Source organism: Achroia grisella, unplaced genomic scaffold (assembly GCF_030625045.1).
Source record: "Achroia grisella isolate CSIRO2021 unplaced genomic scaffold, CSIRO_AGI_Agris_v1 utg660, whole genome shotgun sequence".
Classification (NCBI taxonomy): Eukaryota; Metazoa; Arthropoda; class Insecta; order Lepidoptera; family Pyralidae; genus Achroia; species Achroia grisella.
Window position 1 is genome coordinate 5,783,714 of NW_026712984.1, and position 24,475 is coordinate 5,808,188.

General features: G+C 35.7%; 1 protein-coding gene across 1 annotated transcript in view; it reads left to right on the forward strand.

The window, feature by feature from the left end:
* Positions 1-503: 503 nt before the first annotated feature.
* LOC131849871 (trifunctional enzyme subunit beta, mitochondrial) overlaps positions 504-24,475 on the forward strand; it is a 30,125-nt gene continuing 6,153 nt past the window's right edge. The window contains exons 1-10 of the mRNA XM_059200003.1: positions 504-709; positions 2,420-2,591; positions 3,530-3,717; positions 4,960-5,147; positions 6,371-6,545; positions 7,561-7,691; positions 9,249-9,350; positions 10,148-10,261; positions 11,060-11,134; positions 11,683-11,760. Of these exons, the coding sequence (XP_059055986.1) occupies positions 652-709; positions 2,420-2,591; positions 3,530-3,717; positions 4,960-5,147; positions 6,371-6,545; positions 7,561-7,691; positions 9,249-9,350; positions 10,148-10,261; positions 11,060-11,134; positions 11,683-11,760 (1,281 nt within the window). The 5' untranslated portion in view covers positions 504-651. The remainder of the gene's footprint in view (positions 710-2,419; positions 2,592-3,529; positions 3,718-4,959; positions 5,148-6,370; positions 6,546-7,560; positions 7,692-9,248; positions 9,351-10,147; positions 10,262-11,059; positions 11,135-11,682; positions 11,761-24,475) is intronic.

Consider the following 24,475-nt stretch of genomic DNA (forward strand, 5'->3'; position numbering starts at 1 on the left):
ACTATCCAATATTATTAAACATATATATTTGTCTGTTACACTTTAACGTTTACATGGTACTAAAGGAACAAGACACGGTTAGAAACAATTTTATCACCAAAAGCAAACACAGGGTTAGGAAAGTAGTAATTTTATTTAAAACTTTTTGCGTCATTTGATTTATTTGAAACTGTGCTTATTTATATTTACTAATACTTTTTGGCAAATGCACTTTGTCCCTAGCCATAATAAAAAAAACTAATTGACAAAATCAACATCATCGTGATTGAAATCGATGATAAAGGCTGTTAATCATTTCAATACTTCTGAATTTTAATGAAAATTAATCAAACATTTTTTAATCGAAAATATAATTTTTTTATAATCAACTTAAAGTGATAATAAGGCTTTGAAGTATGTTACAACTTTGATAAGTCTTAGGTAATTCATTGTGTACTCGTAGTTATTAACCCCTGCACAGAGTAGCTGTCAAAGGAACTGTCAATGTCAATTCATGAATCCAATACATATTCAATTAAAAAGAGGTTAAAGTCCAATATCATTTAGTTTTTACAAGTTTAAACTTAAAAATTCTATTATATAAAATAGAATTTATTGTATTAATAAACCTTCGTTTGCTTAATAGTAGTCTTTAAGAGGAAAGGAGCAATTATGGCGTCTCAAGTAGCGAAATCCTTCATAAAGGCTCATTCTACAACCGCTAAGTTTGGTAATACAATTCTTCATAATCTTAGACATAAATTTTAGATAAATTATTCTGAATAAATCTACAATCATTCATTTAAAAAAAAATAACAAATTTGTCCCGTTACCTAATATGGTAACTAAAATTTTTTAACTTTAAAACTACATTCAAATTCATTAAACTTTGGACTTATATTGAGTTGGCATTGGTACAAATTGTTGTTTTTGATGGATGTCTTCCAATTTAACATTGAAAATTAATTATATTATTGAACAGTTATAATAATAGAGAAAAGTATGCATTTCTTATATCCCAAGTGTATTTCTTTTTTTCTCAATTAGGTTATAAAAAAAAAGTTTGTGAAAAATCCCTATTAGTTTCTTGTTCTAAGAATTTTATTTATTTATTTAAATAACAAGATTAATAATGTTTTTTAATTTTAATTTTAGAACACTGTAATTTAAGTGGCTTTATATGTTTTTTTTTTACTTAAAAGAAAAAGAAAGGTCTATTCTTCCACAAATTATAGTTTCTGCTCCTTTCATTAATACATATGACCTTGTAACTTGCTACATTTAGTATCTCAATTTAAGGCAAATTATGTAAATCACAATTACATCCATTTTTTTTTTATGAGACTAAGGAGTAAAACTTTTTAGTATAATTCCAACTAAGCTCTTCCTAAAAATGCCAGTCCATGACTAACAAGCTGTGCTATCTAACATTGTCTTTGAATTTGTCCTGTAATATCACCAATAATTTTTATTTTAAATATTTCAAATAGCATATAAGATCTTTCCATTGAAAGGAAAATGGGTTTTCCTAATTACTACGGACATCATATTATCATGTCACACCACAATGTCACTCATATATTGCCGTTTCAGGAAAGTAAAGTCCTACTTCAGATCCTGGAATTTCAGCTTTTTTCTCGTTTAAGTAACATAAAGGCATATCTTGTTAGCTACTTGCGAAAATGTATGTTATTATCTAAATGCACTCTTGTCAAATAAAAGTATTTCTGTCAACTGATTGAAATACTTAAATACATTCAGATTTTTTGGTATTAAGCCAATAGATTTTTTGGTACTAAACAAATAGATTTTTTGGTACTAAACAAATAGATTTATTGGTACTAAACAAATAGATTTATTGGTACTAAACATATAGATTTTTTGGAACTAAACAAATAGATTTATTGGTACTAAACAACTCTAGATCAGTGTTATCCAATGTGCCCCACAGAGGGGCATGGGCCTCACATTTGAAAATTGATTTTTAAAGGGGACAATTTGAAAATGGACTTGACACAAGTTTAACCTTTTTATCTCTGGGCCATTTAAATTCAATTTTGTTGTCAATTAAATTTGACAACAAAATCTAGTATTTTGTTGTCAAATTTAATGAAATAAGCAAATTAACTTAAAAATGTTATAAAGGCTATATGGTATAAAAAAGGTTAAGAACCACTTTCCTAAAACCTATTATTTAAGTTTCTTAAGTGAAACATTCTATTTTTATAAATATGTTTGTAACATAGATAACTTTCTTCCCACAAGATTCTATTTCTAAGAAGATAGCTTCTCAAATGAGCGGTTGTTTTAAAAAAAAAACAATAACTATTCAAAAAATTAAGTTTATTATTTTTATTTGTTGATGGTCTATTTTATTTATTCATTAATTTCTACCCTTCCTACAGGTGTTGTATGATTAATATAATTTTTGTTATTATAGATACAGCACGAAGAGCTCTCAGTGTGGGTGCAGCTCTCCAACAGAAGAAGACCTTGCCGGACCGCACCGGCAAGAACATAGTGCTTGTTGATGGAGTCAGAACACCTTTCCTTGTATCTTTCACCGACTACTCCAGGATGATGCCTCACGAATTGGCGAGACATGCTTTGCTGTAAGTCAAAGATTAAAGAGATATTTGAAGGTCCAAGAAGTTTGTGTTTTTTATTTTGTCAATAGTTTTTTGACGACCTCGGTGGTATAGCGGTCCAGCTCGCCGCTTTACGTCCAATAGTCGCGGATTCGATTCCTCGCACGGCACAAACATTTGTATTCACGAGTATGATTGTTTGTATCAGTCTGCGTATTTTCTATGTATAATATGTATGTATTTACGAAAAAAAAATAATTATGTATTTGTATCAGTTATCTAGTACCCATAATACAAGCTTTAGCTAGCTTAACTTAGGACTAGATGTAGCTGTGTGAATTGTCCTGAGATTATTATTATTTTTTTTTTGAGTTAGAAAGTTAGTTAGAGACAAACATTACAGCTGTGGGCGATAGTATGAATAGACTGTATGCATTATATAAAGCAAATACCAAGGCAAATAAAAAATAAGACAATTCTATAAAATAAATACATTTAAAATTAGTAGAACAATAAATATATAATAATCTGCAAAGAGTTTGCAACAATAGCTATTACGATTTTATATAATTATTTATTATTTATGAATTTAACATCCATTATCCACAATATTAGCAACATCTATATTATTCTTAGTATTTTACGGACTACTGTAATGCTGTACAGTGCTTTTCAAGGATGTTACAATATAAAGAAAAACAAACAGCTGCATTGTTCTTTTTATATTGTAACATCCTTGAAAAGCACTGAATAAATATTTTTTCTTTTGTTCTTTCTTTCTTTCAATCTGTTGAATTCTTATATCTTTGCTACATACAGGGGTCGAAAAAATAAAAAAAAATATATATAATAATAATAAATTTATAGTATAATATAATAATATGAATGAACATGAATGTAACAAAAAAAAATGTATAATAGTACAGAAATAAAGGCTTCTTTATCTTTTATCTTACATACAGGGGTCTCCTACAGAAGACTGGTATATCAAAGGATCTTATTGACTACATAGTCTATGGGACTGTCATCCAAGAAGTGAAAACATCGAATATCGGACGCGAGGCAGCCCTAGCGGCCGGTTTCAGTGACAAGACACCAGCACACACCGTCACCATGGCCTGCATCTCATCCAACCAAGCCATCACAACTGGTAATTTTTAATTGAATGGCAATATGATGGCAATGATGGACTGTCTCAGTGGTCGAGCGGTTGCACACCACTTTATTTCCAATGTATATTCCAATTTCGATTCCTGACACGGTGCAAACATTTGTATTCATGAGTATGATTGTTTGTATCAGTCTGGGTGTTTTCTATATATATTATGTATGTATTTACACAGAAAAGATATAAGTATTTGTATCAGTTGTTTAGTACCCATAACACAAGCTTTGCTAACGTGGGTTTTTTATGGATGATAATGGAACGGTGCACCGGCCTACGCTAACGGTTTACGCTGGCGGGGCACCAGTGGAGGATGATGATCATGAGGTCAGGTCAGTTAGCCCATCGTGATAAATAGGATGGATTTATAACGATGGTTTCCAGGGGGAACCGCGTGGCGGTCAATCTGACATAGTACATTGCTAGTAATGTGATTAAGAGTCCACATTACTAACAATCCCTTTCCCCCGCTAACGTGGGACTAGATGGCGTTGTGTTAATTTTTTTCTATACATATAAATAAAATTTGAAGTGTCTGTTTTTAAAATTGAAATAACCGTTTTTTACTACATGCATATGAATATAAATACGGTACATACACCAAAATAACATTTTTTACAATTTTAGTCTGTCTGTCTGTCTGTCGGTCTGTTTGTTCCCGCTAATCTCTGAAATGGCTAGACCGATTTTGACGGGACTTTTAATGGCAGGTAGCTTATGTAATAAGGAGTAACTTAGGCTACTAGTCAAAATCTGTCCAACCATTTCAGAGATTAGCCGGAACAAACAGACCGACAGACAGACAGACAGACACCAAAATAACATTTTTTACAATTTTAGTCTGTCTGTCTGTCTGTCGGTCTGTTTGTTCCCGCTAATCTCTGAAATGGCTAGACCGATTTTGACGGGACTTTTAATGGCAGGTAGCTTATGTAATAAGGAGTAACTTAGGCTACTAGTCAAAATCTGTCCAACCATTTCAGAGATTAGCCGGAACAAACAGACAAAAATTATAAAAATTGTTATTTTGGTGTATATACCGTATTTATATTCATATGCATGTAGTAAAAAACGGTTATTTCAATATTAAAAACAGACACTCCAATTTTATTTATATGCATAGATGTATAGAACTTAAACACAAAGAGTTTTTTTACATTTTATGAAAAAACTTGTTAGCGGAGAATGTGTTAAGCAAGAAGATCATATATTATCAATTCTCAACAGGCATCGGCATGATAGCGGCAGGTGTATACGACATAATAGTGGCTGGAGGAGTGGAGTTCATGTCAGATGTGCCCATCAGGCACTCGCGCAAGATGAGGTCGCTGTTGTTGCGAGTCAACCGCGCCAAGACGCCCGCACAGCGTCTCTCCTTACTGGCTTCTATCAGGCCTGATTTCTTTTCTCCTGAAGTAAGTAATAATAGTAATAATAACATTCCTAGACAAATCAGCGCCATCTAGTGGCTATCCCCAAGCTAAGACGCCCGCACAGCGTCTCTCCTTACTGGCTTCTATCAGGCCTGACTTCCTTTCGCCTGAGGTAAGTCATAACAGTAATAATCCTGGACAATTCAGCGCTATATAGTAACTATCCCCAAGCTAAGACGCCCGCACAGCGTCTCTCCTTACTGGCTTCTATCAGGCCTGACTTCCTTTCGCCTGAGGTAAGTTATAACAATAATAATACTGGACAATTCAGCGCTATATAGTAACTATCCCCAAGCTAAGACGCCCGCACAGCGTTTCTCCTTACTGGCTTCTATCAGGCCTGACTTCTTTTCGCCTGAAGTAAGTAATAACATTCCTAGACAATTCAGCGCCATCTAGTGGCTATCCCCAAGCTAAGACGCCTGCACAGCGTTTCTCCTTACTGGCTTCTATCAGGCCTGACTTCTTTTCGCCTGAAGTAAGTAATAACAGTAATAATAACATTCCTAGACAATTTAGCGCTATATAGTAACTATCCCCAAGCTAAGACACCTGCACAGCGTCTCTCCTTACTGGCTTCTATTCTATCAGACCTGATTTCTTTTCGCCTGAAGTAAGTAATAATAACATTCCTACACAATTCAGCGCCATCTAGTGGCTATCCCCAAGCTAAGGCAAGCTCAAGCGGGTGCAACACTCCATTATCTACCAATAAAAAAACTAAGACGCCCCGCAAAACTTCTCTCTTTACTGGCTTCTAGGTCTGACTTATTTTCACCTGAGGTAAGAAATAATAATAATCCTTGACAAGACAGAATGCCTATGCTCAAGTTAAGGAGAGCTTGTATTGTGAGCACTAGACAACTGGTATAAATACATTTTTTTGTAAATATATATATATATAATACATAGAAAACACCCAGACCGATACAAATAAACATTCTATTAAAATGTTAGCGCAGTGAGAGGAATCGAACCCCTGGCCTTCTTCTTCGTGTTTCATGAGTACTCGTCTGGATTTAGGCTTAGTAGACATAGAAGAAGGCCAGCTATAAAAAAGACAACTATAAATTTTTACCCTTTTACCAACAATACCTATTATTTTTATAAAGATATTATTACTTTAATTTACAAGGTTCGGTCTATAACTGATTAATTTATATATGAACACAACGAATCAGCTAATAAAGCTATCATATCCTTAGCTGCCAGCAGTAGCGGAGTTCTCATCCGGGGAGACGATGGGTCACAGTGCTGACCGCCTCGCAGCCGCCTTCGGTGCTTCCAGAAAGGAACAAGACGAATATTCCCTACGTTCTCACACCCTCGCCGCGCAGGCCCAGCAGAAAGGCTACTTCACAGACCTGATACCGGTCAAGGGTAAGCTCCCTTATGACATTTACCGTGATTTAAAGTGATAAATTGATGGTTTCATTATTATAGTATAAAACAAAGTCGTCGCTGTCTGTCCGTCCCTATGTATGCCTAAATCTTTAAAAGTACTCAACGGATTTTGAAGCGGTTTTTTAATAGATAGAATGATTCAAGAGGAACGTTTATATATATAATAATACATAATACATGTACACCCGTGCGAAGCCGGGGCGAATAGCTAGTTACGTAATATAAAACAAAGGCGCTGTCGCTGTGTCTCTATGTATGCTTAAGTCTTTAAAACTACGCAACGGATTTTGAATCGGTTTTTTTAATAGAGCGAATGATTCAAGAGGAAGGTTTATATATATAATACATGTACACCATACATGTAATGCGAAGCCGGGGCGAGTAGTTAGTTAATATTATAAATGCGAAAGTTTGTGAGTATGGATGGATATTTGTTACTCTTTCACGCAAAAACTACTGAACGGATTTTGATGAAACTTTACAGTAATATAGCTTATACATCAGAATAACACATAGGCTATAATTTAAAATGATATTATGTAAATTGGACGAAATATAATGATAATTATGATGAAAACGAAGTTGTGCGGGTCAGCTATTTAGTTATATTTATTTGAATGACTTAATTCTTTGAGTAAATCACAATATCAGTATGTCTTCAAAGTTATTTATAAATAATGCGACAGGTGCAAATACAGAACATGAGGTGGGTCGAAGTGCGACAGAAAATTATCTGACCCTAAAACTAGATAAGATATGACCTATTATGGAACATACTCGTAAATGTAAACAAAATATACAAACAAAAAAACATGTTTTTTTATGGATGGTAATGAAATGGTGTACCCGCCTGCGCTTACGGTTTACGCTGACGGGGCACCAGTGGAGGATGATAAAATAAGCATGAAGTCAGATCAGTTAGCCCATCGTGACAAATTCACCAAGAATTTATCGCAATATTAAATTAAACATTTTGGATGAAATGATACAGTGGACGGCAAGGATGGACTGGTCGAAAAGGACAACGGTATACGTGTATCTACGCCCGAACAACTCGCTAAACTGAAGCCCGCCTTTGTGAAGCCACATGGCACAGTCACAGCTGCTAATGCTTCTTTCTTGGTGAGTTTTTTTATTAATTTGTATGACAAACAAGCAGAGCAACTAATAATAATAATCATTTATTCAGCATAAAAAAGAGTACAGAGTAAAAAAGAAAACTTAAAAACTAATAATTCGCTGCTGAAAAGGCTTCCACTCAGCTGGCGCCGCAGCGTGTCACTACAGCGCTGATTTTCAGTGGAGCCACTTGAAAAAAATAAATAGCATTCGTGATAAATTTAAATATGTAAAATGAAGAATGAGTTAAATGGATGAATTATAAGTATGTGTGATAAATAGAAGAAAAATATATAAGGATAACAAAGTGTTGATAGAAAGACTTTTGTGTAATATAATATAGCTTGAGTATATTTATTTATTTAATCAATATATATGTATATATAACTACTGTATTTATCTGCCACATTTAAGATTTTTATACTTTTAATAAATATTTTTTAAAATGATGTTTAAATGACGAAACTGACTGAATAGTATTTTGAATCGGGGATGGTAAATTGGTCCACCATTTACAACTAATGGTATTATTTTTAATAGATGGGAAAAGCAAATGAGCTGCAGAAAGTTTATTTTTGTGATCGAGTTGTACAGTAGAATTAATGCTAGTTGGTGGTTTGTATTCACACACTTCGACTTAAAATGTAACAACTAAATTATTTAAAAGAGCAACACACAAGTTTCGTGCTCGTTCTTCTTGTGATGAGACAGGTTTCTGAATGAACGGTAGATTAAAAAAAAATGTGATGTGAATAGAATAGAAAATCATTTATTCAAATAAACTTAATTTAAGCACTTTTGAATAGTCATAACAATTTTTTTTATCTACCGCTACCATAGAATGAATTACTAGCTTTGTGTAGACGGTATTTAGATAAAATTAGCTTATTTTTATTGCGTAAGTTTCTACTTGTACAGTCTTTAAGTTTCTTGAAACTATCTAAGTTCATCTTGAAACTATCAAGTCATAAATGTACTTTGAGGCAACGGTGAGTATTCGATGACTATTCAAGAGTGCTTCAATGTAAGTTTATTTGAATAAAGGATTTTCTGTTCTATTCTTACAGTAACGTGTTATTCTAAAACAATAGTTTAAAGACAATGTGATTAGTATAAAACATTGATATTAGTTTTTAATTTTTTTATGGATGATATTTGAATGGTGCACCCGCCTGCGCTAATGGTTTACGTTGACGGGGCACCAGTGGAGGATGATAAGATGAACATAAGGTCAGGTCAGTTCGATCATCATGGCAAATTCGTCAGGAATTTATCACGACGGTTTCCAGGGTGAACCGCGTGGAGGTCAACCTGACGTGGTGTTTTGCTAGCAATGGGAACATTAGTCCACATTACTGTGGTACATTGCTATCTATGGAATCATTAGTTCACATTACTGTGGACATAGACTGCAATACAAATGGCACCGTGCGAGGAATCGAACCCGCGACTATCGGAATTAAAGCGGTGTACTAAACCACTAGACCACTGAGGCCGTCAATATATCCAGTAAAAATGTGATTGTTTAAATTAATTTAAAATAAAATGTATTTTAAACAGACCGACGGCGCATCGGCTTGCTTGCTGATGCCCGAGGCCAAGGCCAAGGAGCTCGGCCTTAAACCCAAGGCTTACCTCAGGGACTTCACGTACGTCGCCCAGGTAACAATCATTACTTACTTACTAATTTTTTAAATGGGAAAGTAACTCTGTCTGTCTGTCTCGCATTAACGCCAAAAGTACTAAACCGATTTAAATGAAATTTGGTACACAGATAGGGAGACACCGTGAGCTACATTTTTGAATAAAAAGGGAGAAATTTGTATGGAAGGTTTTTTCATTTTTAATGCTAGAAGCCTGAAACTTAGTTTTAGGCTGTTGATTAATCATTATTACATAGTATAAAACAAATCGCTGTCGCTGTCTGTCCCTATGTATGCTTAAATCTTTAAAACTACGCAACGGATTTTGAAGTAGTTTTTTTTAATAGATATATAGTGATTCAAGAGGAAGGTTTATATGTATAATACATGTACACCCATGCGGAGCCGGGGCGAGTAGCTAGTTATTAATAAATATGACATTCAAAGTAAAAATGTTATTCTTAGGGAGGTAAATAAAACAGGGGATGATAATTTGTGTAGAACGATGAAACTTTTTTCTTTGACATTTTTGGGTTAGATTATTAAATATTTTTTATTATGTGGTTTGAGTTTTTTTAGAGTGGCTTTGTACAAAAGTATGATTTAACTGATGTTTTAAATTTATTTGAAGGTAATTCCAGTATATTCTTCGGTATCTTATTGTAGATTTTTGACAAAAGATTCATTGACTTCTAAATGATACTTAGGAAAAGCAAGTTTGTCTTAATATCTAGTATTGTTATGAATATGGTTAAAGCCAATGTAAAAGCAGGTGTAAAAGTGAATGGTCCAACATTATTATTATTATATTAACAGGACCCTGTGGACCAACTGTTGCTTGGCCCCACATACGGCATCCCCAAGATCCTGGACAAAGCTGGTCTGAAGATCAACGACATCGACACCTGGGAGATCCATGAAGCTTTCGCTGTAAGTACACTTCAGTAATATCGGAGGTTCTTTGAAGAGGAAGAAACGACCGCTTACGTGATCCTGGAATGAGTATCAGTAGTTAGAACGCACAGACAATCCTCGGAACAGTGAGGTCCATCCGTGTAGCCTGTGAAGACACCAGGAGGTTTCTGGGCTTACAACATATAGAAAACCTCCTAAACTCTCTGTGGTCGCTCCGTGAAGCCTGTGAAGAGACCGGGAGCTTCTGCGCTTCTGAGAGGAGCTTGGTGGGCTCTACCAGTAGTCTCTAAAAGACTATAAGCATACCGGCCCAAAGAGAGGCTATATGCGGATTTTTTATAGTATCTAAAGGCTAGACTATGTTTTCTTTATGGATGATAATGAAATGTACCCTGAATGTAGCCTGCGCTAATGGTTTACGCTGGCGGGGCACCAGTGGAGTATGATAAGATGAGCATGAGGTCAGGTCAGTTAGCCCATCGACAAATTAACCATGAATTTATCGCGATGGTTTGCAGGGGAACCGCGTGGTCAACCTGATATGGTATATTGCTAGCAATGGGGTTAGCCCACATTACTACCAATTAAAAAAAATAATAAGTGTTTGCGATATATTTTTATTAATGCAAAATGTTAATTTAGTAGTACAATACTGTATTAACTCACAAATACCAACTTACTCTCTTACTTAAGTTTCTCGCTCGTTCTTCTTGTCCTTAGCCTGCGTTCCGAATAAGTGGTACAATAAAAAAAGACTATTCAAAGTGCTAATTTCAAGTTTATTTGAATAAAGATTATTTCTATTTTTTACAGGGACAAATCCTGGCTAATTTGAAAGCAATGGACTCTGATTGGTTCGCGCAGACTTATCTTGGTCGTCAATCGAAGGTGAAGTATTCAGAGCTGTCAGTCTGCTATCAATGATTGATTGATTGATTGATTGATTGATTGATTGATAATTGTAACAGTAAAATAACAAACAGCATAGTTACAATAACATAAAACAGAACATAAAATAATACCATAGTAATTTAATAATATTTATTTAGTAGTTAATTAAATCTGGAATCAAATTTAGTTTACTGAACATGGAAGGTATATGAGAAACTATTTAAAACAGTGATTCTCAAAGTGAGTCTATATCGACCCACAGGGGTCTACGACAGCAGTCATCTTGTTGTTTTTACTTTATGTTTTAAAAAAAGAAATTTACAAAAAATCAATACCAGGTAAGAATGGGTGGGGGGTCTACCCAAAACCGAAAAATATCGCAAACATAAAAGTTTGGGAACCTCTGATTTAAAAGAATACTTATGAGGAGCTTCAATGAAAAATATTGCAAAAGGTGGAGAAATGAAACACAGACGAAGTTGCGCAGGTCAGCTAGTAGTATATATGAATTTGAAGTCGCGACTTAGATATTTTTTTTTATACAGGTGGGAGCCCCCGACCTGAACAAATGGAATCTGTGGGGCGGCTCGCTCTCTATTGGCCATCCGTTTGCTGCCACTGGGGTAAGTTTAATATATATTTCATGTTGTTAAGTCTTAATAATATTCAGGAGGGTTGGCGTCTTACAAGTAATAACACTATAAGCCGAAACCCATAGTAATATGGTTCAAAACATCTTAATAATATTATAAAGATGCATAAGCTATACTACAGTAAAGTTTCATCAAAATCCGTTCAGTAGTTTTTGCGTGAAAGAGTAACAAACATCCATCCATGCTCACAAACATTCGCGTTTATAATATAAACTAGAGGGTGCGTGTGTGCGCGGGCCTCAAGAGGCCCGCGAGGCGTTGTCGTTGATTTTTTTTGTGAAGACGGTTTTCTTTTTGTTGTTAGAGTTGTCTGTTTTGATACGATTAGGTGACTTCCTATTGTAACAGTTAATTTTTGTTTCACGTGTACCATCCTGTGGCGAAACTTTGTATTGTAATGGTCACAATACAAAACCTAACCTAACCTACCTTTCTGTATACTATATTAGTCTGGGGTCAAAGTTTTTAATGTAGAGATCATAATACGAAACCTAACCTAACCTACCTTTTTGTTTACTATATTATTCTGAGGGCATAATTTCTACTGTAAGAGTCGCAATACAAAACCTAACCTAACCTACCTTTCTGTATACTATATCAATTTCGGTTCACAGTTTCTGATGCAGAGATCATAATACGAAACCTAACCTAACCCACGTTTCTGTGTACCTTATTGATCTGTGACCACAATTTCCATATTTTCCTGTCTATAGACCTAACCTCATCTTACTATTCAGTATACTAATAGTCTGAAGCAATAATTACTACTGAGTAGCAATACAAAATCTAACCTAACCTACCTCTCTGTATACCTATATATCTTTGACCATAATTTCTATTGTAAAGGAAATAAAGAAAAACAAAACCGTCTAGGTTGCGTGTGGGTCGGTTTAGCTGATTTTTTTATGGTGAAGGTTATCTTTTCGATCTTGGTTGCAGAAACATGTTTTGATACGAAACTATACCACAAATGTCAATTCCTATTGTAAGAGTGAAAAAAAACCTAACTCACTGTTTGTATACCGTATTGACTTATAGTGCCATTTTATACTGTAATGGTCCCAATACAAAACCTAACCTACATTTCTTTACAATATATTAGTCTGTGATCATAGTTTATAATGTAGAGAACAGAATATGAAATCTAACCTAATTCACTTCTGCATACCGTATAGATCTGTGGCTATAATTTCTATTATAATTGGCCATTATATTACTACCTAACCGAATACGAAATACAAAATCATATCGAACCCTACTTTCTATATACTAATTAGTATGGGGTCGCTATTTCTAATGTAGAGGTCATATAACTGAACCTTATCTAACCAACTTTTATACCTTATAGAATAGATCTGTGACCAAAATTTCTAGTGTGAAGGACATATAAATCATAACTGTATTTTTTACACGAACGATTATCATTTAGAATAGTCACCAAAGCAGGAATGAATTCCAAGATAGTCTCCTTAGCTGGTAATAAACCGTGGATATCATACAATGAAAGAAATGTATGGACAAAACTTATTCTCATTATTTACATGCTGAAAATTTTACACATTTTGCAATCTTCAAATTACAAAATCCAAAGACACAAATTATTCAGAACAGCTTTCCTGAAAATAATTTCGACATCGAAAATGTTCAATATTTGTGTGAGATTTTATGTCACAATCCAAAACTAATTTGATATTTGTGGTCACCTATACTAAGGTATAGGCGAAAAATTGACGTTTTCGGCCGCAGTATTGAATTTTTATTTTTTTTTATTTTGGCTTAGCTACCAGGGTGGCAAAAACATTTCGTCCATACATTGTCAACTCCTAATAGTTTACTATAAAAACCGATGTAAGTTGTTACATCGGTAATAAAGTTTTTCAAATAATTTTGATAAAAGCCTTAGGGTTATTATTTATCGCAGGTCAAGGACCTATGATAAATAATAACCACTCATCACTCTTTTAATTAAAATATCATAAATATTAAAAACGGGGATAGTTTTTAGCGCTGGCAATACTGAGATTCAATGCCATCCCATAAAAGCGGACTCGCTGCATGGTTACCATGTACCAAAATAAAAAAATCTTCCAAATTTTGTTCAAAGTTAACCTCGGCGGCCATCTTGGATTTTTCCGTTTTGATACTTCTGACATATATATTACATGACGACAGATATATTTCGTCCATATACATATTGTACAGAGACTTTTAGTGGGTCCTTAATAAATATTACTTTCTACGAAAATCTATGCACGGTGTTGCCACCTAATTTTACAAAAAATTGCATAAAACTATTAAGATGAGATTTATTATAGAAACCCGTCACTTTTATGTTTAAATTTCGAAAAAAAAAATTCCCACATTTTGGGTTTGCAAAATTACCCAAAAATCGGAGAAAATTTGTAGCCTATATAATACTTCACGTCTTTGCTCCATAGAAGTCAACTTGCTGTAAGGAATAAAATAGTACCCCAAAAATGAGTTTCAAAACGTCCCTAAACTTGTCATCGGGAATAAAGTACTCTAACTCGGCCGGCATCTTGAATGATTCCTTTTTAAATAGTTTTAACATATACACCTTGGTGAGAAACATTTCGTCCATACATTGTACAGAGCCAAGGTAACTCCTTCGAGTAGTTCCTAAGTACTGTTTACAATGGAAATCGATGTATGGTGTTGCCAGCTCATTTTGACAAAAACCACCTAAGACCCCTTGGGGATTTATTTGAGAGATCGTCATCATTGTTTGGTCTAAAATGATGAAACAAAATATCCCACGTTTTTTACTTCTTTCCGATATTACCCTAAAATCGGGGAAAATTTTTAGACCAGGTAGTGCTTCGTACCGAGAGTTTCCACTGCTCCATAAAAGTCAACTCGCTGCAGTGACGATGGGGTACATGAAAACTGAATTAAATAAAGTACCCTAACTCGGCCGCCATCTTGGATTTTTACTTCTTAATACTTTTGACGTATTCACCCTAGTAACAGAAACATTTCGTCCATACATTATGTAAAGCCTCGGTGACTTCTTCTTGTACTATTCCCTTAGAAAACTGATCTAAGGTGTTGCCAAATAATTCTGACAAAAACCACGAAAAACCCATAAGGGGATGATTTTTGACAGATATCCATCATTATTTTGTTTGAAATATCAAAAAAAAAATCACACTTTTTTGGACTTGTCTTCTAAATTACCCCAAAATCGGGGAAATTTTCATACCATATATCCTTTTTCGTCCATATATTGTACAGAGACACGGTCCTTCTAGTGGGTCCTTAGTAAATATAACTTTTTACGAACATCGATGCATGGTGTGGCCACCTAATTTTACAAAAAATCGCATAAAACTATTAAGATGATATTTATTATAGATCTCCGTTGCTCTTATATATAGTTTGTCGAAAAATCCCAACATCTTGGGTCAGTCCAAATCCCACATTTTGGGTTTGCAAAATTACCCAAAAATCGGGGAACATTTGTAACCTAGGTAATATTTCGAACCGAAATCTACCATGGCTCAATAAAGGTCGACTCGCTGAAGGGAAGCCAAAGGTATCCCAAAATGTATTCCTAAATTTATCATCAGAGATAAAATACTCAACCTCGGCCGCCACCTTGGATTTTCCTTTTTTAAATACTTTTAACTTATCCACTTTGGTGACAGAAACATTTTGTCCATACATTGTACAGAGGTAAGGTGACTCTCCTAGTAGTTCCTTAGTACTGTTTACTATGAAAATTAGTTAATAGTTCGCACCGAGAGTTTCGATTCCTCAATACAAGTCAATTCGTTGCAGGGATGATAGGTGCCACAAAACTGAATTTTAAAAAGTTCTTAAAATTGTCATCATAGATACAGTATCCTAATTCGGCCGCCATCTTGGATTTTTCCTATTTAAATACTTTTAACATATACACAGAGCCCAGGTTACATACACCTAGGAGTTCCTTAGTACGGTTTAGTATGAAAATCGATGTATGGTGTTGCCAGGAGATTTTGACAAAAACCACCTAGGACCCTTTGGGGGATGATTTTGAACCAACGCTCATAACTGTTTTGTTCAACTTAAGGAAAAAAAAATTTCCCACGTAAGGTGTTGCCAGATAATTCTGACAAAAACCACCTAAAATCAATAGGGGGATTGTTTTTGACAGATTTTCATCATTCTTTTGTTTGAAATATCCAAAAATTATTGTCCCACTTTTTAGGACTTATCTCAAAAATTACCCTAAAATTGGGAATTTTTTTTATACCAGGTAATACTTTGTGTTGAGACACATCATCTCTCCATAGAAGTCGACTGGCTGTGGGGAGGGCAATGGTCCTAAAACTACATTTAAAAATATCCCAAATTTTCTCCGAAAAGCAAAACTCCCCTATCTCTGCCGCCATTTTGGATTTTTACTTGTTAATACTTTTGACGTATTCACCCTAGTAGCAGAAACATTTCGTCCATACATTATGTAGAGCTTCGGTGACTTCTTCTTGTACTATTCCCTAAGAAAACTGATCTGAGGTGTTGCCAGATAATTCTGACAAAAACCACCAAAAACCCTTAAGGAGATGACTTTTGACAGATTTTCATCATTCTTTTGTTTGAAATGTCGAAAAAAAATTTTCCCACTTTTTAGGACCTGTCTCAAAAAATACCCCAAAATCAGGGAAAATTTTCATACCAGGTAATACTTTGTGTCAAGAGACATCATCTCTCCATAGAAGTCGACTCGCTGCGGGGTTGCCATGTGTCCTAAAACAACATTTAAAAATGTCCCAAATTTTATCCGAAAAGCAAAACTCCCCTATCTGTGCCGCCATCTTGGATTTCTAAAATTTCATAATTTTCCCTAGATGCCGGGTCCTTCGGCTATCCGACGCCGCACAGTGCGTTGAGCTAGCACACTCGTAGGTACCCTATCAATTTCAGTTTTTGAAGCTAGACTTCAATTTCAAAATTTGTCCCATGATGTATGGGTGTTGCCAGCAAATTCTGACAAAATTCCCCTAAAACCCTTCAGGGGACGATTTTTGGTAGACCAACAAGACTTTTTCATTTAAAATGTCGAAAAAAAATTTTCCCACTTTATGGGACTTTTCTCCAAATTTAACCCAAAATCGGGGAAAATTTTTAGCCCTGGCAAATCTTCTTACTGAGACTTACCCATGTCAGTAGGTGGCGTTTAGCTACGGGGTTGCCATGTGCAGCAAAAACGCGATTGAAAATATCCCAAAATTTTTCCAAAAACTAAATCTCCCATAGCTTGGCCGCCATCTTGGATTTCTGAAGTTTCATAATTTTCCCTAGAGGCCGGGTCTTTCAGCCTCCCACTGCCCTACAATAGGGATCGGTAGTATCCCCGCAAGTACCCTAGGAATTTCAGTTTTTGGAGAGACACCCCAATTTCTATTTTGGTCAAACCATGTATGGGTGTTGCCAGCAAATTCCAACAAAACCCACCTAAAACCCTTTAGGGGATGTTTCTCGATAGGCCTTGATGCCTCTTTTGTCAAAAATGTCGAAAAAAATTTTCCCACTTTTTGGACCATTTCTCCCAAATTACCCCAAATTCGGGAATTCTTTTTAGCGCTGGCAATACTTCTTACCGAGACCCATCATCGCCCCATAGAAGCCGACTCGCTGCGGGGTTGCCCTGTACCTAAAAAATGATTTTGAAAATAATCCGGATTTTTAGGACCAAATTCACACGCCCCCAACTCGTCGGCCATCTTGGATTTTCGAAATTTCATAATTTTCCCTAGAGGTCGGGTCCTTCGAGTTTCCTATGCCCTACAACCGGTGTCGCCAGCACCCCCGCAACTACCCTGGGAATTTCGGTTTTTGAAACCCTAGAAAATTTTCAACCAGTTTTTGGCAATTTTTTCGCCGCCATCTTGGATTTTAATTTTTTGTTTTTACGCCATATTCTGGGTCCCGCCGAGACGTGTCAAATCACTCTTTGAACGGAATCGATCCGAGCGAAACTGTAAAAGTTAGCCGCCATCTTTGTCCGCCATCTTGGATTTTCCCAAATTTCGGAATTTTCTCGTGGTCACCCTAGCCAAAGGAACATTTCCCCCATACATCGTCTCGACCCCCGGACGCTCCTTCTGGGAGAACAACTATGTCAATCAGTGAGTGAGTCACCGTAATGCAGCTTTATATATTATAGACTAGAGGGTGCGTGTGTGCGCGGGCCTCAAGAGGCCCGCGAGGCGTTGTCGTTGATTTTTTTTGTGAAGACGGTTTTCTTTTCGAATAGACTTAGTTGGCAAGTAGAGTTGTCTGTTTTGATACGATTAGGTGACTTCCTATTGTAACAGTGAATTTTTGTTTCACGTGTACCATCCTGTGGCGAAACTTTGTATTGTAATGGTCACAATACGAAACCTAACCTAACTTACCTTTCTGTATACTATATTAGTCTGGGGTCAAAGTTTTTAATGTAGAGATCATAATACGAAACCTAACCTAACCTACCTTTTTGTTTACTATATTATTCTGAGGGCATAATTTCTACTGTAAGAGTCGCAATACAAAACCTAACCTAACCTACCTTTCTATATACCATTTCGACCTGTGCCTTTAATTTTTATTGCAATGGGCACAATACAAAACCTCACATTACCTACCTTTCTGTATACTATATTAATTTGGGTTCACAGTTTTTAATGTAGAAATCATAATACAAAACCTAAACTAAGCTACCTTTTTGTTTACTATACCATTCTATATACCATTTCGACTTTTTATTTTTTTTTATTTTGACTTAGCTACCCGGGTGACAAAAACATTTCGTCCATACATTGTCAACTTCTTCTAATAGTTTACTATGAAAACCGTTGTAACAACTTACATCGGTTTTCATAGTAAAGTTTTCCAAACAATTTTGATAAAAGCCTTAGGGTTATTATTTATCGTAGGTAAAGGACCTATGATAAATAATAACCACTCAACACTCTTTTAATTAAAATATCATAAATATTAAAATCGGAGAAAGTTTTTAGCGCTGGCAATACTAAGATTCAATGCCATCCCATAAAAGCGGACTCGCTGCATGGTTACCATGTACCAAAATAAAAAAATCTTCCAAATTTTGTTCAAAGTCAACCTCGGCGGCCATCTTGGATTTTTCCATTTTGATACTTCTGACGTATATATTACATGACGACAGATATATTTCGTCCATATATTGTACAGAGACACGGTCCTTTTAAAATATTCGGTCGGTTCCTTAGTAAATATTACTTTCTACGAAAATCTATGCATGGTGTTGCCCCCTAATTTTACAAAAAATTGCATAAAACTATAAAGATGAGATTTATTATAGATACCCGTCACTTTTATGTTAAAATGTCGGAAAAAAATTTCCCACATTTAAGGTTTGCAAAATTACCCAAAAATCGGGGAAAATTTGTAGCCTATATAATACTTCACGTCTTTGCTCCATAGAAGTAACTTGCTGTAAGGAATAAAATACTACCCCAAAAATGATTTTTTTCTCGTGCTCGCCTCTTACAAGATGGCCGTCATGAATTATTTTTAACTCGTTTTTAATGAATCCGCCATCTTGAATGATTCCTTTTTTAAATAGAATTTTAAATAAAATACATCTTCTATTTCGTCATACATTTACAGAGGCGCGCGCGACAGTGTGGCGAGGTACATATTTACCGCATTTATGTAGTTCCTGAGACAATTACATTTTTCTTACCATAAATATACTTAAAACTTCACGAGATGCGTTTCAGTGACGGGCGCGCCCGCCTGTAACAACACGAACGTCCCCAAAAATGAGTTTTAAAACGTCCCTAAACTTGTCATCGGGAATAAAGTATCCACTGTAATCCTTTAAAATAACTCGGCCGCCATCTTGAATGATTCCTTTTTAAATAGTTTTAACATATACATCTTCAGGTGAGAAACATTTCGTCCATACATTGTACAGAGCCAAGGTAACTCCTTCTAGTAGTTCCTGAGTACCGTTTACAATGGAAATCGATGTATGGTGTTGCCAGCTCATTTTGACAAAAGCCACCTAAGACCCCTTGGGGATTATTTTTGACAGATCGGCATCATTGTTTGGTCTAAAATGATGAAACAAAAAATCCCACGGTTTTTTACTTCTCTCCGATATTACCCTAAAATCGGGGAAAATTTTTAGACCAGGTAGTGCTTCGTACCTTGTTTCCACTGCTCCATAAAAGTCATCATTGTTTGGTCTAAAATGATGAAACAAAAAATCCCACGGTTTTTTACTTCTCTCGATATTACCCTAAAGAACGTACCTTGTTTCCACTGCTCCATAAAAGTCAACTCGCTGCAGTGACAATGAGTACCTGAAAACTGAATTTAAAAAAGTACCCTAACTCAGCCGTCATCTTGGATTTTTACTTCTTAATACTTTTGACGTATTCACCCTAGTAACAGAAACTTTTCGTCCATACATTATGTAGAGCCTCGGTGACTTCTTCTTGTACTATTCCCTAAGAAAACTGATCTAAGGTGTTGCCAACTAATTCTGACAAAAACCACGAAAAACCCATAAGGGGATGATTTTTGACAGATATCCATCATTATTTTGTTTGATATACAGAAAAACAAAATTCCCACTTTTTGGACTTGTCTTCTAAATTACCCCAGAATCGGGGTAAATTTTCATACCATTTTTCCTTTTTCATCCATATATTGTACAGAGACACGATCCTTCTAGTGGGTCCTTAGTAAATATTACTCTTTACGAAAATCGATGCATGGTGTTGCCAACTAATTTTACAAAAAATCGCATAAAACTATTAAGGTGAGATTTATTATAGATCCCAGTCACTCTTATGTTAGAATGTAGAAAAAAAATTCCCACATTTTGGGTTTGCAAAATTACCCAAAAATCGGGGAAAATTTGTAGCCTAGATAATATTTCGAACCGAAATCTACCATGGCTCAATAAAGGTCGACTCGCTGCAGGGAAGCCAGGTACCCCAAAATATATTCCTAAATTTATCATCAGAGATAAAATAGTTAAACTCGGCCACCATCTTGGATTTTTCATTTTTGAATATTTTTAACTTATCCACTTTGGTGACAGAAACATTTTGTCCATACATTGTGCAGAGCTAAGGTGACTCCTTCTAGTAGTTCCTTAGTACTGTTTACTATGAAAATTAGTTAATACTTCGCACCGAGAGTTTCCATTCCTCAATACAAGTCAATTCGTTGCAGGGATGATAGGTACCAAAAACTGAATTTTAAAAAGTTCTTAAAATTGTCGTCATAGATAAAGTATCCTAATTCGGCCGCCATCTTGGATTTTTTCTTTTTAAATACTTTTAACATATACACTGGTGATAGAAACATTTCATCCATATACTGTACAGAGCCCAGGTTACATACACCTAGGAGTTCCTTAGTACGGTTTACTATGAAAATCGATGTATGGTGTTGCCAGGAGATTTTGACAAAAACCACCTAGGGCCCTTTGAGGGATAATTTTGGAACAATGCTCATCACTGTTTTGTTCAAATTGACGAAAAAAAATTCCACGTTTTTTTACTTTTCTTCGAAATTACCCCAAAATCGGGAAAATTTTTTGGACCAGGTAATATTTCCCACCGAGAATTTCCATTGCTCTATAGAAGTCAACTCGCTGCAAGGTTTAGTGGCACCCCAAAATTGAATTTTTAAAAGTCCCTAAAAATGTCAACATAAATTAAGTACCCTAACTCGGCCGCCATCTTAGATTTTTACTTTTTAATACTTTTGACGTATTCACCTTAGTGACAGAAACATTTCGTTCATACATTGTATAGAGCCTCGGTGACTCCTTCTAGTACTATTCTCTAAGAATACTGATGTAAGGTGTTGCCAGATAATTCTGATAAAAACCACCTAAAATCAATAGGGGGATTGTTTTTGACAGATTTTCATCATTCTTTTGTTTGAAATATCGAAAAAATTTTTCCCACTTTTTAGGACCTATCTCAACAATTACCCTAAAATCGGGGAAAATTTTTATACCAGGTAATACTTTGTATTGAGACACATCATCTCTCCATAGAAGTCGACTGGCTGTGGGGTTGCCAAGTGTCCTAAAACTACATTTACAAATATCCCAATTTTTCTCCGAAAAGCAAAACTCCCCTATCTCTGCCGCCATCTTGGATTTCTAAAATTTCATAATTTTCCCTAGAGGCCGGGTCCTTCGGCTATCCGACGCCGTACAGTGCGTTGAGCTAGCATACTCGTAGGTACCCTATCAATTTCAGTTTTTGAAGCTAGACCTCAATTTCAAAATTTGTCCGATGATGTATGGGTGTTGCCAGCAAATTCTGAAAAAATCCACCTAAAACCCTTCAGGGGACGATTTGTGGTAGACCAAAACGAGTTCTTCATTTAAAATGTCAAAAAAAAATTTTCCCACTTTATGGGACTTTTTTCCAAAATTAACCCAAAATCGGGGAAATTTTTTAGGCTGGATAAACCTTCCTGCTGAGAGTTATCCAAGTCCGTAGGAAGAGACAAGCTTCGAGGTTGCCATGTGCAGCAAAAACGCGATTGAAAATATCTCAAAATTTTTCGAAAAACTAAATCTCCCATAGCTTGGCCGCCATCTTGGATTTCTGAAATTTCATAATTTTCCCTAGAGGCCGGGTCTTTCAGCCTCCCAATGCCCTACAATAGGGATCGGTAGTATCCCCACAAGTACCCTAGGAATTTCAGTTTTTGGAGAGACACCCCAATTTCTATTTTGGTCAAACCATGTATGGGTGTTGCCAGAAAATTCCAACAAAACCCACCTAAAACCCTTTAGGGGATGTTTCTCGATAGGCCTTGATGCTTCTTTTGTCAAAAATGCCGAAAAAATTTTTTCCCACTTTTTGGGACATTTCTCCCAAATTACCCCAAATTCGGAAATTCTTTTTATCGCTGGCAATACTTCTTACCGAGACCTATCATCGCCCCATAGAAGCCGACTCGCTGCGGGGTTGCCCTATATCTAAAAAATGATTTTGAAAATAATCCGGATTTTTAGGACCAAATTCACACGCCCCCAACTCGTCGGCCATCTTGGATTTTCGAAATTTCATAATTTTCCCTAGAGGTCGGGTCCTTCGAGTTTCCTATGCCCTACAACCGGTGTCGCCAGCACCCCCGCAACTACCCTGGGAATTTCGGTTTTTGAAATCCTAGAAAATTTTCAACCAGTTTTTGGCAATTTTTTCACCGCCATCTTGGATTTTAATTTTTTGTTTTTACGCCATATTCTGGGTCCCGCCGAGACGTGCCAAATCACTCTTTGAACGGAATCGATCCGAGCGAAACTGTAAAAGTTAGCCGCCATCTTTGTCCGCCATCTTGGATTTTCCCAAATTTCGGAATTTTCTCGTGGTCACCCTAGCCAAAGGAACATTTCCCCCATACATCGTCTCGACCCCCGGACGCTCCTTCTGGGAGAACAACTATGTCAATCAGTGAGTGAGTCACCGTAATGCAGCTTTATATATTATAGACTAGAGGGTGCGTGTGTGCGCGGGCCTCAAGAGGCCCGCGAGGCGTTGTCGGTGATTTTTTTTGTGAAGACGGGTTTCTTTTCGAATAGACTTGGTTGGCAAGTAGAGTTGTCTGTTTTGATACGAAATCATTCAGGTGACTTCCAATTGTAACAGTGTGGCAAAACTTTGTGTTGTAATGTTCACAATACAAAACCTAACCTAACCTACCTTTCTGTATACTATATTAGTCTGGGGTCAAAGTTTTTAATGTAGAGATTAACCTACCTTTTTGTTTACTACATTATTCTGAGGGCATAATTTCTACTGTAAGAGTCGCAATAGAAATCCTAACCTAACGTACCTTTCAGTATACCATTTCGACCTGTGGCTTTAATTTTTATTGCAATAGGCACAATACAAAACCTCACATTACCTACCTTTCTGTATACTATATTAATTTGGGTTCACAGTTTCTAATGTAGAGATCATAATACAAAACCTAACCTAACCTACCTTTTTGTTTACTATATTATTCTGAGGCCATAATTTCTACTGTAAGAGTCGCAATACAAAACCTAACCTAACCTACCTTTTTGTTTACTATATTATTCTGAGGCCATAATTTCTACTGTAAGAGTCGCAATACAAAACCTAACCTAAACTACCTTTTTGTATACTATATTATTCTGAGGCCATAATTTCTACTGTAAGAGTCGCAATACAAAACCTAACCTAACCTACCTTTTTGTTTACTATATTATTCTGAGGCCATAATTTCTACTGTAAGAGTCGCAATACAAAACCTAACCTAACCTACCTTTTTGTTTACTATATATTATTCTGAGGCCATAATTTCTACTGTAAGAGTCGCAATACAAAACCTAACCTAACCTACCTTTTTGTTTACTATATTATTCTGAGGCCATAATTTCTACTGTAAGAGTCGCAATACAAAACCTAACCTAACCTACCTTTTTGTTTACTATATTATTCTGAGGCCATAATTTCTACTGTAAGAGTCGCAATACAAAACCTAACCTAACCTACCTTTTTGTTTACTATATTATTCTGAGGCCATAATTTCTACTGTAAGAGTCGCAATACAAAACCTAACCTAACCTACCTTTTTGTTTACTATATTATTCTGAGGCCATAATTTCTACTGTAAGAGTCGCAATACAAAACCTAACCTAACC